At 33.4% G+C, this 18147-nt stretch overlaps 1 protein-coding gene across 2 annotated transcripts in view; it reads left to right on the forward strand.

The window, feature by feature from the left end:
* LOC145243849 (sorting nexin-17-like) overlaps nt 1-18147 on the forward strand; it is a 169557-nt gene that overhangs the window by 56269 nt on the left and 95141 nt on the right. For both annotated transcript variants that reach the window (XM_080106879.1, XM_080106880.1), the window contains exons 3-4: nt 4253-4370; nt 13805-13869. In XM_080106879.1, coding sequence (XP_079963005.1) covers nt 4253-4370; nt 13805-13869 — 183 coding nt within the window. The remainder of the gene's footprint in view (nt 1-4252; nt 4371-13804; nt 13870-18147) is intronic.

The following is an 18147-nucleotide window of genomic DNA, read 5'->3' on the forward strand; positions in this document are numbered from 1 at the left end:
TATATATATATATATATATATATATATATATATATATATAGATGTTTCGTCGTTCAATTTTAAATTCTGAAAAAAACATATAGAGGCATATATTCGATTAAGGAATATAAAGAAGGGGTTATTTTAATTTCCTTAATCCCTGGATTTTCAACAATGGCTCATATCATCAGAGGAAATGAAATGCAGTTAGCAAAATGTTCAGCTGCGAATAGACGCTTATATTTTTTCAGAATTGTAAATTGAACCACGAAACTTGTATATTGCACTATTCTTAAATATTGAGCTTTTTCTTTTCGGCTAGGATCTCCTTGACAGTATTACTTCAACTAATATCTATCGGGATTTTTCATCTGAATTTCTATCAGTGTCTTTTATATATATATATATATATATATATATTAGTGATGAGACAATTCTAATATTTTTACAGATTCTATACTAAATTCCAATATTACAATTACTGATTCTGATTAGATCTCTAAGTATTTAACTATAGAGTGATTATCATAAAAAACACAAATTAAATGTGTAGATATTTTCTCAAACGTAAAAATACACTCATGGGGAGGGATGAGCTATAGATTTTAGTTTTAATATTTTAAAACCAATAAATATTTATTATTTTATCATTACTCTCAGCAGTGGAAGATTTTACTTTAAATGAAATTTAAAAAAAATAAAAGAAAATTAAAAGAATCGTTTTTGGCATTGGAAAATATGCTCAGATTTTTCCGATTCCAATACTCTCAAAAGTTCCAATTTTTCGATTTCGATTAATTGTCCCAACACACACATATATATATATGTATGTTACAAATTTTCTTTTAATTTATTTTTTGTTTGCAAAATATTTGGTATACAATTTCCTTAACAATATGAATGCTTAATTTATTTCAGTTTAATAAAACATTTTGATAGAAAATCGATAGAAGAAAATGTTCTTTTGAATCTGAAATCCAAAAATCTATAATTGAATAATTTTTATGTTTATGAGAATTTCAAAAGCCGATCAATATATTGATTTTCTTTTTATGATTCAAGCTCATCACACAAACGGGTTTAATATTGTTTATCTCTTAATAAATCTATATTCACCCTGAAGTGTAAATTCCAACTTTTTGATTAAATAAAAATGGATGACAAAATCAAGTCAAAACTAAACTGCTTTCATAAAAATGTTTCTGTTTATTTCTTTATCTCCACAATTTTATTTTCACGAAAAAAAAAAATTTCTTGTGTAGAGTTAACACAATGTTTCTTTTAATAACTTCTAGATTAGAAAAAAATAAATAAACATGTTTTTGATTGTCACATTGGAACCATGTTTTTTGAATCTTGGTCATCTCTCAGATAATACAACTATATAACTAATTTTTGAATCTTGGTCAGTATTCTCTCAGATAAGATAACTAATACAAAGACTTTGTCTGATTCTAGAAGTGGTGGTGATGGGGTCGGGCAGAAATAATGCTATCAGCACTTAGTTATATCCTCAAAAGTTATTTATAATTTTAATGGTAAAGGCATTTAAAAACAAAAAAGCTGATCCAGAGTATGATGTTAAAATATATTCGGTAGTGATGCTCAATTTGGGAGCTTTAGGGAGTGGAGTTACACCCCCCCCCCCCGAAGGAGTGACCACTTATCAAGGCTTGGAGGCCACTTGAGGATAAGGGTGAATGAATGTACAGTAGTAAATAGGACAATATCGTAAAAATCATTAGTAGTGGAAATTTGGTAAATTGGATTACTTAAGGGGACATCAAGAACTTGTTTACGTTGGAATCTACGTTTAGATTTAGGCACAGATAAAGAGTGGGGAAAATTATTGATAGTGGTCTCAGCTAGATGAGTGTTTTCTGTGAAAGCTTGATGGGTGGGGGGGGGATGAGAAAATGATAAAGCAGAAACAGGCTCACAACGTCTCTTCCGTGGGAAAGAGATTGCAGTGAAGAGAAAAGGTTATCCCCCTACTATGCTACGAAGTCTATTTTGAACTCTATTAAGGCAGGATAAAATGCTTCTGGCAGCTCGTTCCCAAATGTGGCAACAGCACTCCGTCCTTGAATGTACTTGGCTTGGCTCTTATATAGATAGAGAACTGCATAAGCAGCAAGATATCTACTGGAGTGGTAGAATGATCCCACCGTTTTTCTAGCTACCTTGGCCACAGATTTGATGTACGTGTGTGATTTCTGATCAGGAGTAAAGGTCAGACCCAGAAGCTGATCAAAACATGGAACCTCTCCAAGATGGGAGCCATTCATTTCAATTGATACCAGATGCGGATCAGAGCAGTGATGATCTCAAGATAGAAGCTCTTTCCCCATTATTATTATTACTTAGTATACATGTGACTGGCGACCACTTATAAATTTAATGTTCCCTTGAAACTTCCTTTAACAAAATATGATGTAATTACATTAATCTAGTGCTCATATTTTACTCTTGTAACAGTTCCCGCTTGTACTAAAGTCAAAGTCGTTGAGAACAACCTTTTTTTTATGGTCTGATTTGTCAGTTCTGATCATCTCTATGTGATCATCTTTATGCTCCTTTTCATTTGTCTACTCTTTTACTCCTTTCATTTGATTCAGATTCCAGCATCATTGGATCAGAGACTTCTGCAACTTCTAGATTTTCTTTGGTTGCATGAAAACTCTGCATCCAACAATCTTCCATAACCAAACATCTCTCCTGTTCATTTGTTGCTAATGCGCCATTGTTATTTTAAATGCACTTCTCTCCAGCAATATCCATATTTGTTTTTGTCATCTGTTTAGCCTGAAGGCTTCATTATTTTGGCCACCTTTTTGTAGTATACCTTTCTCAGCTTCCAGACACCTTGTACTAATCTGATAACTCCAAATGTAAGTTTATTCTTTAATAGTATACAAGCTTTAACCTTGCATGCGTGCACACACATACACAACCTTGTATAATAGAATAAGTCCAGTTTTGAGCATTTCTGTTCAAATATTAGGTTTGTGCAAAAAGTGTCGTTTTTTGACGTTCAACTTCAAAAGATCATAACTCCTGTCATAATAAACTTTATTAATCAAAATAAGAATCATTCGAATCAACACATTTTTGCCAACGATAAACAAGTTTATTTATCCCATAAGCAGTTCTGGAAGCGATGAAGTCATTGAAGGCCGATTCGGCATCATCTTGGCTTTTGAAACATTTTTCGTGCAGGACATTGTTGAGATGTTTGAAAAAGTGAGAATCGATGGGCGAGAGATCCAGTGAATATGGCAGATGAGGCAGTCTCATAGCCCAATTCGTTCAGCTTTTGCAGGAGCAATTGAGCAACTTGTGGGCGCGTTGTCATGGAGGAGAATTGGTCCCTTCATATTGACCAATCTCTGGCTCGTACGTTGGAGCTTCTGGTGCATTTCGTCAATTTGTCGGCAGTACTTCTCTACCGTGATTGTTTCGCCCGAATTCGAGAAGCTGTGATGGATGACACCGGCCGCAGATCACCAAACAGTCACCATAAACTTTTTTTGGTGCAATTTTGGCTTCAGGAAATGTTGTCAAGCTTCTCCGGCATCCAATCACTGAATGTCACCGGTTGTCGTAGAGGATCCACTTCTCATCACACATCACAATCTGCTCGAGAAATGGGTCGTTTTTGTTTCACAGAAGGAGCGTAGAAGACACTTCAAAACGACGATTTTTTTTATTATGATTCAATTCATGTGGCACGCATCCAACAAGAGGTCACATGATCACTAGTTTCATAATTTTGTTAATTTCTTGCATATCTTCTGATTTTACACAAATGTGCTTTTTTTAGATTTTGTTTTTGGAGACGTGTGTGTGTTTCCACTTAAACAATAAATAAAAATCATTGGAAGGCGTTAAATCTATAGAATTTAATTTTTATTAATTTTAAAACGAAATATTTTATTTAAAATATTTATTTCAGTAATCAAAAAAAAAAAGGAAAGCTTTTTTAAGCAATTTTGAATTTACAAAAATATTTCTCTGGAAATGTTAATTTCATTTTAAGAATAATTAAATCTTTTTTTATTTTTTTTTTTTTTTACAGAAACTTTGTAAAATAAAAGTTAAATAATAGAATACAGAAATTGTTTTTTTTTTTTAATTTTTTTTTTTTAGTTTAACCAGAAAAGTAAAAAATCAAAACAAAACATTCTAAAATTGAATGTCTTCATTTGATCAAAAATTTTGAATACAGAACCGATTTATTTTTTAAATTTCTTGATTTTTTTTTTTTTTTTAGTTAAAAAAACAATTTGGTGCCAGCACTTTGCCGCCTTTTCCTCCAAAACGTCTGCTCGCATTATCACAAGCACAGCTTGATGATCGAAGAACGAGTTTGGAACGTTACATACAGATGGGTAAGTCATCCTTTTATTATGGTGGTGGACTGGTGGCCCCTGAGGGAGCATGAATCCAACACTGAGCATTTGTCATTTCCAATTTTAATAATTGAGATTTGAAGTTTTATTGGTTCTAAAAATTATTTATTTATTTTTTTTTTTTTTAGAAATTGGCTATAAAAAAACTCTTTCAATTGTATTGTAGATCAACACGTTTTGTTATTCCTCCAAGTTAACCATTTCTGTCCCCCCCCCCCCGTTCTCAAGGTGTGTATGTTTTTAAGCAATTGTGTGTGGTTTTATAAGTTTCTTTTTTGGGGAACGGGGGGTGGGTGGGTGGAGAACTTAGAGTTAGTTGTAAGGTTAAGAAAATTAAAGAAACAAATCTTTTAGAGGAACTTACCACTCTGAATTAGAATTAGTTGTAGTTTAAATAATTTTATTTTTTTACTAACCTTTCACCGTATCCCCCTCCCTGCCTCTGAAAAAAGACTGAGTGAGGGTGAGGTGATTGGAGACTATGCGATCTCAAGATTTGAAACCCTCACCATTTGAGAAAGGGGATTTTCCTCAAAATATATTATGGAACACACAGTACATCACTTTTCAACTGAGTCTTATTATTGACAAAAAAAGAAAAAAAAAAACAAATATATATGTGTGTGTGTTTGTGTATACATATTTATTTATATAAATTTAAATATACATATTTATTTATATAAATTTAAATATACATATTTATATATATAAATTTAAATATACATATTTATTTATATAGATTTAAATATACATATTTATATATATAAATTTAAATATACATATTTATAGATATAAATTTAAATATACATATTTATATATATAAATTTAAATATACATATTTATATAGATATAAATTTAAATATACATATTTATAGATATAAATTTAAATATACATATTTATAGATATAAATTTAAATATACATATTTATAGATATAAATTTAAATATACATATTTATAGATATAAATTTAAATATACATATTTATAGATATAAATTTATATATAGCACTTGTTTTTGTCTTCCTTCCTAAACAGACAACATTCCATTCTTTACATTGTGATAGTCTTCTGACACTTACCTTGTATGCATGTATCTTATATATATATATATATATATATATATATATATATATATATATACTTTTTAAGTACTGTTGCTAATCAAGATAGTCCAGTTTAAAAAAAGAAAAATTGTTTTATGACTTAAAATAAACAATTGCCTTGAAACAACTGTAAATAACTATTAAAATACTGTTGTATATCCTTGTGGAACCTGATTCGTAAAATTAAAATCATCAAATGTGTGTGTGTGTGTGTGTGTGTGTGTGTGCGCCCGCGCGCGCAATATATATATATATATATATATATAACTATATACTAGCAGGACCCATGTACTGGCGTTGTCCAATTGAAATACAATACAAAGTCAGAACAGATATGGTAATGATACCCCTCTCCCCCACTGTAAACAAAGTAAACTATGGTCGTTAGTGGGGGTTATTGCTGGTTATTGTAGGCACTGACGGCTGTGGCCAAAATGAAATAATCTAGCGTCCACTGTCTGGCATTGACAGTCGGCAGAAGCCACTGGCTGTGATTGTCAGCACTGATGCTTCCACTGGCAAATAGTGCTTGTTTGTGTCGATTATTTAAAAACAGTGTTGCATCTGTCCAGTGCTCTGTTAGTGACAGATAAATCTTTCTAGATTGTGGCAGCTTTTGATTTTTATTCTAATTCACAGTTTTTAATTATTGTATATTTTGCCATGAAAAAACTGTCTTTTTAGTTCATAAGCATTTCTTCATCACAATTTAAATTTTTTCCCCCCCAATCAAGAATACACTTTATTTTGAGTGGAGGGCTAGATTTTGCTCGCATTAAAAATGAGATTGTGCCTTACTCTGACCTCATGGGGAGAATTTGAAGCAATATTAAAAAAAGAAACCTGTCATTCTAAACTGAAGCAATTTTTTTCCTCACTCAAGAGTGTCCTTCATTTAGGATTAAGGGTTGAATTTTGCTCATACAAAATATGAAATTGTGCCTCATTATGCCTTCAAAGTTACATTTTTTTCATACTTCAAGCCGTGCATATATGACTTATTAATAGTTGTGTGAAAAATTGTCAATTGTATGCTGACGAAAAAGAGAGAAAAAAAATGAAACCTGGGAAGGTATGAATAATGTAAACAGTGGAAGCTTTTATCGTCACTGTAAAGAAGCGCTAATATTCAGAAACCTTTTTATAACATGGGAAGTGGGGGCAAGCGACGATTAAAAAAAAAAGTGGGGGCAAGCGACGATTAAAAAAAAAGTGGGGGCAAGCGACAATTAAAAAAAAGTGCAACTATAAGTGGCAATAAGGAAAGCAAACAGATGCAACTCAAAAAATCATTAAAATTAATGGAATTAGTTTTTAAAGAAATTATAAAAATGTAGACGCAGGTCAGTGTTTTTTGTTAGAAATCCTATATTAGAAGCAGTCAAATGTTTTTTGTAATGACAAGCAAAGTAGGTTTGCATTGTTTTTGTAAGTATTGTCTATCCGTTTGAAAATCACATATTTCAATATTTGTTAATTTCTAGTAATCGTATGCTAACAGCCAATCAGAAGTAACCGAAACTGTCAAGGAAGAGGTTGCTATTTCAAGACGTGTTGAAGAAAGGTCTCAAGTGAAATGTATCGGAAGAAAAACTGAGCACGGACGGTATCGTATCATAAGCTGTTCCTAACCCAAAGCGATTTCTGGTTACGTTGAGGGGAGTATGAGGAGAAAATAGTTAATGGATGAAAATCATGCTCCCACCATTACACGTGTTGTAATTTTGAATGTGATGCTTCAAGAAATTAATGTAGTGTTGTTAGATAACAGAAGAAAATCAATCAAAAACGATATCAGATAATGGTTATTAGCTATAATGAATTTATAACTGGTGTCTGCAGTTGCAAACCTACATTGCTTTTATCCGAAAGGGAAAAATTGTGCCTGTTTTATTGCATGTGTGTTTTTGTAATATATATATATATATATATATATTCATATTCCTGTCTGTTTGTTTGTTCACAATTTGATTAATATATACAAAAAGTCCATTTAATAGAAAAAATCGATTTTATTAAATAGCTGTATGTTAGTTACCGTTTATAGCAAGAGAATTATATTATGTATTCTATTTAAGATTGTTATTTAAACTTGATTTATTATTGATAATATATTGATTTAATTTATTTAAAATTATTATTCTTGACATCGATTCTTTTTAGAAACCAGTTTTGAGTTATTTACTCTGGACGCCACCTGTTGGATTAAATACACTATTTCCCTTTGAAAACTCGTTAAACTGTGGCAAATTACGTTTAATACATATTAGAAAATACCTTCTTTTTTTTTTTTTTTCACACAGTGGTCACCACTTATCAAAGCCCGGAAGCCACTCAGGGATAAGGGTTATTGCAAGTACAGTACGTTAGTGTGGAGATTTAATTAAGTATTTACTTAAGGGGGCGGTTCATTAGGAGTTTATGAAAAAAAGCCAGTAAAGTACTTTTATGAAAAAAAAAAAGTGAGTAAAATAAGTGTCTTTATAAAAAAAACCCCAAAAAATCAAGCCAGTGAAAGGAATTACATTTTTTCTTAAACTACTCATCAAATCATACCTCTGCTTAAAAATACTTTTTCCCCAGCCTTCCTTCAAAAACTCTTAACTGTGGCAAATTACATTTTATATGTATTAGAAAATGCCTTTATGAAAAAAAAACAAAAAAAAACAGTAAAATGCCTTTATGAAAAAAAAAAAAAAAAAAAAAAAAAAAGTCAGTTTAAAAAATTAAAGGAATTGAATTTTTTCTTATATTGCTCACCAAATTATACCTCTGCTTAAAAATAATTTTTCTCTAGCTATGATGAATGAGAAAAAAACGTCACCTGTTGGATCAAGTACAATATTTACCTTTGAAAACGCTTTAAACTGTGGCAAATTATGTTTTATACATATTAGAAAGTGCCTTTACAAAAAAAAAAGAAAATGCCTTTATCAAAAGAAACAAAAGAAAAAAACAAGTGAGTGAAAGGAATTCCATTTTTTTCTTTAAAGTTTTTGCAAGTCACGCACACATATCAAACTAAAGCTATGTTTAAAAAGCTTCTTTTGCAATGTCATGATGGCATCTCTTTTGTGCTTCACGTTTGAGCCTGAACTTTTTTTTCTTTTTTCGCTTACACAGGCATTCCCTGCTATTTTTTATTGTTCTCATTCATTTATTTTTTAATTTTATTTATTTATTTTTTTTTTTTTTTGGGGGGGGGGAGTTTTTTCCAGCGCATTGGCAACAAAAAGTGCTCAATATCAGGAGGAGAATAGTTTTTTCTCTTTGTAGCCCTTCTGCCGAAATATCTGGTGGAGAGGGTATCACATACTTTTTCTTTTTTGGGCGATTACATTTACATGTTTTTAACCGTTTTTTTATTTTTGAAATTGTTCTGAGAGTATTGACATTGCCCACGATGGAAGTGATTAATATCTTTAGTATAGCAAGTGTGTTCCAAATGGAACTTCATGTCAACCTAGGCAATGCCGGGTATCCATGCTAATATATAATAGTTTATACATATATATATATATATGTGTATATATATATGTGTATATATATTGTGTGTAAGTATACAAGTACAGCATAATCATGTTGACACACCAGTTCTCGTCAGATCACCGAAGATAAGCAATGTTGAGCCTGGTTAGTATCAGATAGGTGATCATTTAGAAATTCTAGGCGCTGTATGTGCTCTCCGCTTATCTAGGCATTGTTTCCAGTTGTTCTGAACCTCCACTTGCCACTGGTATGTAACAATGTCGACTCTGGAGAGGTTTGAGATTTTGCAACTCTTGCCACTAAACTTTTACCCGCAGACACCCTTACAGTGGGTATCCATAATCTGTCAAGACTGAAGGAAGCCACTATATATATATATATATATAAGTAGGTTGTAGTTTGCTTGAAGCATTGTTGAAGAAAATTATAAGGTAAAATTAAAAGCCAAGAACAATGCGAGATTTTTTTTTTTATATAGAGTAAAATTAAATGCAAACAAAAGAAATAAAGTTCTTTTTTTTTGTTGTTTGTTTTTTCTTTTTCACACAAATTTTAACTCTAAACAACAGTAATTTTTTTTTTCTGTTGTATTCAATGGTGATATAAATCTCAATATATTTCAGACTTATTAGTCCATTTTCAAGAGAAGACAGCGGAAGAGTGTTCAAAATTGGAAAAGTAGCCGCAGAGTTTGCCACGTGATACCGCGAAATATAGAACAAAAAATGACGTTAGGAGAACGTTAAAATAAATCAGTTGATGTTTGAAATACTTGTTGCGTTTGTGAATCAAGGGAGATGACTATTCAAGCAAGGTTTTTTTTTTTTTTTTTAAATTATTGTTTTTCTTATGTTTTAAACTTATATTATAAAAGCGGAGCTCAATTCCAGTCTATTGTTTAGTGTGGGAGTATTTTTTTGAAATAATTAAAGATTCGAGGATACGAAGTTGACCTACGTTTCTTGAAGAAGCAAGAATGTTGATGTGAAAATCTGGTTCTGAATTAATGCAAGTGCGAATATGTTTATAGAACGACGAAGCAGTAGTGTTTAAGTGCTCTTTATTGAGAATGTTTAATGCTCGTATTGAGAACAACATTAACAAGACATGGTCTCAAATTTGTTTTAAAAGAAATCTCCCAAAACAACACAGACTAAATTTTATTACTAAATACAGCAAATTACCTACCTTTTATCACCTTATTAAAACCCACAAAAATAGCACACACACACAGATCAGACCCATTGTTTCAAGCGTTAACGGTCCCCTTTATAAAATCTCTTGGTTAATATCCCGCCTACTTAAACCTCTACTCTCTACCTTCCCAGCCCATGTTAGTAGTTCCAACCAAGTAATTAACAGACTCAACGATCTACCACACCATCTACTCAAACTATACAGATACCCATTTAGCCTAGACGTCGTTTCTTTATACACCTCCATTCCTGCACATCCAGCCATCAATCTCATGGCAGACATTATAGCATCTAAAAACCCACAATGCTTCGGAATTACTCCAGGAGATTTCTTACAACTCCTCCGTATTATAGTAGACAACACTTACTTTACTTTCCTACAAAACACGTTCAAACAAGTATCTGGACTACCCATGGGCTCCAGTCTATCCGGTATTCTTGCCATTGCTTATATGGACAAACTCGAAAGACACACCCTTAGTACTTGCTATTCTTATCTCCTTTTTACTAGATATATCGATGACATTTTAATTATCACATACTCCCGCGAAGAAGCTATTAACATTTTCCACAAATTCAATAACGCCGACCCAAACTTAAAATTTACTATAGAACACCCAGACTCTTCGGAATCTCTTTCTCTACTTGATTTTAAAATACAAATAAAAAAAAATGGTGCCATATGCACTGAATTCTACAGAAAACCCGCCAGCAAACGCCTCTTCGTACATTTCAAATCTGCGCTACCTCTCAAGGACAAACTAAACTACGCACATGCCGAAATCTCACGCATACAAGACAAATGCACTAACATCTCCGACAAACATACACACACTAACAATTTCCTACAGACCCTCTCACTAAACGGCTACCCTAATACGATCCTATCCTCACTTAAAAAGAAAAAACGCAACACCCGACCCTTCTCTAACAATTGTTTTCTAAAACTACCCTTCCTCAGTGACAAAATCTCATCTTCAATCCGAAAAGCCATCCGCAGCGAGGGGCTCAACATTCAACTCATCCACACTGGATCTACTTTAAGACAACAGCTCAACCGAAAACATCCATCGCATACACCTTCCCCTTGTTCACTCTCTAATTGCCCAATATCACACACAGGTTTATGCTTTAAGAACCACGTTGTTTACGACCTACAATGCGCTAAATGCAGTGCATCTTACATCGGAAGCACTACCAGATTGCTTCATCACCGCATTAAAGAGCACTTAAACACTACTGCTTCATCGTTCTATAAACATATTCGCACTTGCATTAATTCAGAACCAGATTTTCACATCAACATTCTTGCTTCTTCAAGAAACGTAGGTCAACTTCGTATCCTCGAATCTTTAATTATTTCAAAAAATACTCCCACACTAAACAATAGACTGGAATTGAGCTCCGCTTTTATAATATAAGTTTAAAACATAAGAAAAACAATAATTTAAAAAAAAAAAAAAAACCTTGCTTGAATAGTCATCTCCCTTGATTCACAAACGCAACAAGTATTTCAAACATCAACTGATTTATTTTAACGTTCTCCTAACGTCATTTTTTGTTCTATATTTCGCGGTATCACGTGGCAAACTCTGCGGCTACTTTTCCAATTTTGAACACTCTTCCGCTGTCTTCTCTTGAAAATGGACTAATAAGTCTGAAATATATTGAGATTTATATCACCATTGAATACAACAGAAAAAAAAAATTACTGTTGTTTAGAGTTAAAATTTGTGTGAAAAAGAAAAAACAAACAACAAAAAAAAAGAACTTTATTTCTTTTGTTTGCATTTAATTTTACTCTATATAAAAAAAAAAATCTCGCATTGTTCTTGGCTTTTAATTTTACCTTATAATATATATATATATGAGGGTTGTTGTGAAAGTAAAACTTTTTTTTTTTTAACTCAAAAGTTGAAAAACTATGAAGACGGGAGTGGTATCATTAAAACAAGTGACCTTTTGTGATCAAGAATTTATGTTTCTACATAGTCATTGCTATTCTCAATGCACTTTTGCCAGGAATTCAATGATGCATCTATGCTTCTGACGCGTCCTGGCACACTACCAACCCCTACCCCACTGTCTTGTGGGTGCCCTTGATTGGGTGAAGACTAGGGGAACCAACCCCAAAATCAAACACCACTGCCTTGTGGGCCTTATCACAGCAAAAGGCTAAGAGATGGGAACTCTGATTTCAAATCCTACTGCTTGCCTTGCAGTTTTCCTTAAAAGGCTATGGAACCTCATCCAGAAAGAAACGGTGTAGTAGCGGACACGATAGGGTGACTGTCTACCTCACTGAGATTACTTTTGGCCAGAAGCTGCAGCCTCTTCTGCTGCCAGTCGTCAGGGGTTCGCTCCACTGGACATGAGCATTGGAGGTTCAGAGGGTGTCTATCTGATGCGCGACAGATACTACACCTAAACTGCGCAAGCAAGTTAGGAGCTAAGGTTGAAAGTCTTGTGGCGATGGAGTAAGGATAACTGTAGCAGGTGTGAGAACTGTGTGGAGGATTATGAAGATCAAATCGAGTGACTGCATACCAAACACGGAAGTTCTCTGGAGAGCAAACTTAGATAGTGTGGAAGGTAGCCTTTGCTACTATGCAACTACGATGGACCGGGCACATTGTCAGAATGGAAGACAACTGAATTCCAAAGATGATCTATGGGGGACTGGAAAATGGAACCCGCAAGGTAGGAAGTCAGAAGCTTCGTTACAAAGATATAATAAAGCGGCACCTGAAGGCAATGAACATTGATGTCGAGAGTTGGGAGGAACAAGCCAAAGAAAGGAGTGGTTGGCGGAACAGTCTCCACAAAGGAAGGAAAGAAATAGAGAGAAAGATTGGAGAAGCCTTAGGGCTGAGACACTAAAGACGACACAACCCTGGCACCCACATATGCAGTGCCTGTGACCGGATGTTTCACACAGGAGAAGGACTATGTCAACACCGAAGGATAAATCACTGAGGCCCCGACTAGTCATCGTCAAGACTGATAAACTGCATGACGATGATGATGAGTGCCTGTTGGAGGTGGGGGTTACCCAGTTTTCATCGATAGATTTAGGATATTTTCGAAATAAATAGCAGATAGATATTCTAAACTTTTTGTACAGACTTCCACCAAAGGAGAAAGATAAGACTTGCAAAAAAACCGTTTGTCTGCTGACTAAGAATCCATTATCTTTTGTCTGAGGCTGTGTTGGATTTTTTTTTTTCACCACTTACCAAGGCCTGAAGGCAACTTGAGGATAAGGGTTAATGGGTGTACGGTGGTCACCAAGACAACAGCATAATGATCATTAGTGGTGGAAATTGTGTATAATTTGATTATTTAAGGGGTCAGCTCAACAAGAACTTGTTTACATCGGACTTGAAGATGACCATATTGTAGTCAGCTGGAAAGCAGGCCACTGGAACAGTTTGACAGGCTGAAAGTTCTAAGAAAGAAGCTTTGTTCATGGAATTTGTGTTTGGAATCAAGTGCAGATCGTGGGGGGAAATTGTTTTTCTTAGCAAATAGATTCTATTAAGTGCGCATTAATTTTTGTGTTTTTTATGCATTTGTTGAAAAAATTGTTTTTCTTTAAATCTCATCGTTTTCAAAATCTTTTGCAGTCAGCCAAGATACAAGTATTGCTGCATGTGATAATTTCAACAGTTTCCTACTTAACGCCCAACAGGTACGTTTCCTCATTTACTTTTCCCAACGGTGGCAGTTATCATCCCAGTTTTGCTGTTTTAATGGTCATATGTCATTACAAAATCCAAATTCTACGAAAAAGGTGAAAATCGTGTTTGTACAGCAAATTTTTTAGATGAAGGGAGTGGGGAAAGAAAGTGTGATTGAGATGAAGTGGTGGGAGGAAGAGAATGTGGGAGTAGTAGCAGGTGGAGAAATGACAAAAAGAAAAAGACTAAACTACCAGGTTGGTGCAAAAGCTTTTGCCGATATAAAATTTTTTCTTGGAAAAAAAAACCCCCAAAAAACTGTTTTTGAAAATCTCTATTCATAAAAATAATGACCTTTGCTCTCTATAACTTGATTTCATCTGTCAGTGAGTTTATAAATGCATTGTAAAAATTTTAGGCTTTGATGTGAAATATGAATCTAACTCTTGTTCAGTCTCCTTTCGTGATGTTAACCTAAGTTCATCTAAATGGTTTTGTAATTCTTGAAATATGTGATAATCCAAAGTTGCTAGGAATATGGAGAATGATGCAAGATTTCTCAACCAAATTCTCATAAGAGATCTTTGATCAGTACTGCTGTGTGATGGAAGGGTATTATCATGATGGAAGGGTATTATCATGATGGAAGGGTATTATCATGATGGAAAGGTATTATAATGATGGAAGGGTATTATAATGATGGAAGGGTATTATAATGATGGAAGGGTATCATCATAAAGAATAATGGCATCCTTTTTAACCTCCTAGTCCTTTTTACATAATGGTAGGAGTATTCGTTAATGGACTGAGAGATCAAGATTCAATACTTGGTTGAGTCATACTAAAGACTTAAAAATGGTCCTTTTTGCCTCTTTGCAAAACACAGCTCAGGGTGAAGGGTAAGTAAAGTAATCCAGAAAAAGTAATGACGCCCCCCCCCCTACATTTCAGTATAGTATTGAGTAGAAAAGGAGCCTTCAGTTCGCTGTTGACTATAGTTGATCCATTTATTATTAACCTCTCCCTGGTCTTTATGTATGTAATGCCAAAATCAATTTTATTTTCGTTTTTTAACGATAAAATCTAGTTGACATTTACGCTCATCATTGCCGATCGATTTATGATTCTGGAACTTTGGTTCTTTTATCCGACTGGGACGCATTAAAAACTTTTGTCTTTGATTTATCTATCAGCACAAATGAACTATAATACTTGATTTTTGCCTTTTACACTTTAACTCATGTCAGAAATTACTTACTATTTAACTCTTTAAACGATTCAAAATATCTTTTTAAATTTTACATACAGTGTTGATTTTTAAAATTGGAAGTGATTTTGAAGCATTTAAATTGTCAAATAGAAAGTTTTTTTGTTTTTATTTTGGCTGTGATTTAAAGTTTAAAAGCAAAAATCAAATGCTCTGAAACCAAATTATTTTTGAACGCAGCCTTGTCCTATCAAAGAAACGGAACTTCTGTAATTGAACGTAGCTCTGTTGCTAAATAACCTAAATCTCAAATCAATATAATCAAGAGATGTGTGTATATCTATACGTTGTTTCGATTATTATCAAACACGATATAACAGATGAAGGTCAAATGCAACTAGAAGTGGTGGAAGAAGGAAAGTAGATGAAGATTGTGTAACTAGGAAAGGCTCATAATTTTAGGGATACGAGTTCAATCCTAGTATAGGGTAGTGTATTTTATATTTTTTTCTTTAATCACACCTTATAATACATTCCATTATTTATATACAAGGTGCCTTCAGTAAGTTTCCAGACTTTTTTCATATGAGCACTTTTATTGATATAAACATACATGAAACTATAGTCCTTTTCGAAGTAATCTCCTCCAACTGCAATACACTTGTTCCAACAACTTTTGGAAAGCACTATGGAAGTCCTCTTGTATGAGCGTGTCAATGACCCTTGTCGCAGCGTTTTTCATCTCGTCAATTGTCTCATAATGACAGCCTCTAAGGTTTTCCTTGAGCTTAGGGAATAACCAAGAGTCACAGGGAGCAAAGTCTGAACCATAGGGAGGGTGAAGAACTGTCTTGATGGCCATTTTGGTCAAATGGTCTGTGACAAGGATAAAGTTGTGGACTGGTGGAATAAACTTTGCACAAATCTTCTGCATTTTCAGTTCTTCGTGAATAATCATGAGCACAGTTCCCACACTGACATCAAACTGTGCATTTATTGTCTCTATAGACACACAAGTCCTTATCCATAAAATTCTTTATTTGGCCAATCAACTCTGACTTCCTTACTCCTCCCACACCTCATCATCCTTTACAGACTCCCTGCCTTCCTTGAATCTCTTATGCCACTCAAAAACTGATGCTTGATTCATACAAGATGGTCCAAAAGCCGTCTTAAGCATTCCATACGTTTCTGTAGCATTTTTTCAAGTAAAACAGAATTTTATTGCATATCGTTCTTTTAAATTATCTTCACGTCCAGATTGCATTTTTAAAATTCACCAGCTGTGACACTCAGACTTTAGTAGGATGTATTCCAATTCGTGCAGTAGCTGTTCATTTGAACCTGAAATCATAAAAATTGGTCATCTCATAAGATGTATAACAAATAACATACTGAATTTTCACGACAATTTTAAATGCTTGCATGAAATGAGTCTGGAAACTTATTGAAAGCACCTCGTATATAAATAAATAAATAAGAGGCAGTTTCATTGGTTGCTCATTTTGGCAAATATTATTTTTGTAAATTAGCGTACAAAATTTTAAAATTTAAATAATGTATAAAAATGTCTCCATAGTTTTTTCTATATATGAATGTAATTCTATAGTAAAAAATAGCGAGACAACTTCACGTATGTCTATGTTTCTCGCCTTACATGTTATTAATGTTTTAGTTATTAATTGATAATTATTGAAATTAAAAACTCAGTATCATTATCATTCAGTTTAACGTCCATTTTATATATTGGAATGTCTGTCTTATTTGGATCTCATCTTATTTGGTTCTCAGCTTGAGTGTTATTTTCGCAACGTTTCGGTTGATGTAACTTCTGACCTGCTTCAGGTGTATCTTGTCAAATTTGGGAATCACACAAACTGAGCATGGGAATTTTCCTCTTTCCAAATGATTTCCAATAATGCGCATGAAATTTCAAATGGAACCCTTTATTTAATCCATGGGTATTAGCATACTCTTGTACAGTCAGCCATGATTGGTTAGAAGTCCTAAGTAAAAAACACAATTGTGAATTACTTAGGACTTTTACGGCTGATGAAATGAGAGCATGCGACTCTTGTTGATTAAATGAAGGGTTCTGTTTGAAATTCCATGTAGATTTCTGAGTTTGACAGAAAAATTCCAGAGTTCAACAAGATACACCTGGAGAAGGTCGGAGGTTACATCGACCGAAATGTTGTGAAAATGACACTCAAAATGAGAACAGTAGTCTGCAGAATCCAAATAATACGAATAACCAATCCTCATCTCAAAAATTGAAAATCAGTTTTTAGAAATTGATTTCCAATCTAATTTATCTTTGTCCAGATCTTTATTTCTCTTTCAAGTTCATCTTTATCACTTCCTCACTTATTTTCCTTGGTTTACCGTGTGTGCTAACCCTATGACCTTAACGGTTCTCACCAAGAAACTCTCATCCATTCTTCTAATGTGACCATACCATCAAAGTCTCTTATTCTGGACACACCTCCCTATCCTGTCCAAATTTTATCTTTCTCCAAAATTTTCAGATCTGAGCCTTACTTTAAGACTCCTATAATACATTCATATGGAGATCTGTCCCAAAATATTCTAAGAGTTTATGAGCAAACAGACAGGAAATACAACTTTATATATAGTTTTGAGATACTCTCAATCCAAAAGTGATGCCTACACACACTGACTTGCATCACGTTACCATGTATCATATTTTGATTTTTCGATCAACATGGTGTAATCTCGTTACAGTGTTTCATAAATTTATATTGCTGGAAGAAGATTTTGAAAAGATTCTGTTTTTTCTGCTCGTAATATATATACATTGAGTTTTCTCTATCTTGATAAGTTTTGCTTTGATAAACTGTGTGTATATGATGAGTTAAGGGCAGAATAAATTCATTGATTGATTACGAAACAGTGCTGCAAAGAATTGTGCATGTCAACATACTAAAAGGAATAAATTGTAAGATGGTCAACATCTTACAATTTATTCCTTTTAATGAACTTGAAATTTGGAATATAGGCTTTTATCATTTGTTATATGTTCTGTAGTTATATTGAGCCTCATAAATAAAAGGTGAAATAT

This window comes from Euprymna scolopes, chromosome 22 (assembly GCF_053919585.1).
Source record: "Euprymna scolopes isolate OS-2025 chromosome 22, ASM5391958v1, whole genome shotgun sequence".
In the NCBI taxonomy this organism is placed as follows: Eukaryota; Metazoa; Mollusca; class Cephalopoda; order Sepiida; family Sepiolidae; genus Euprymna; species Euprymna scolopes.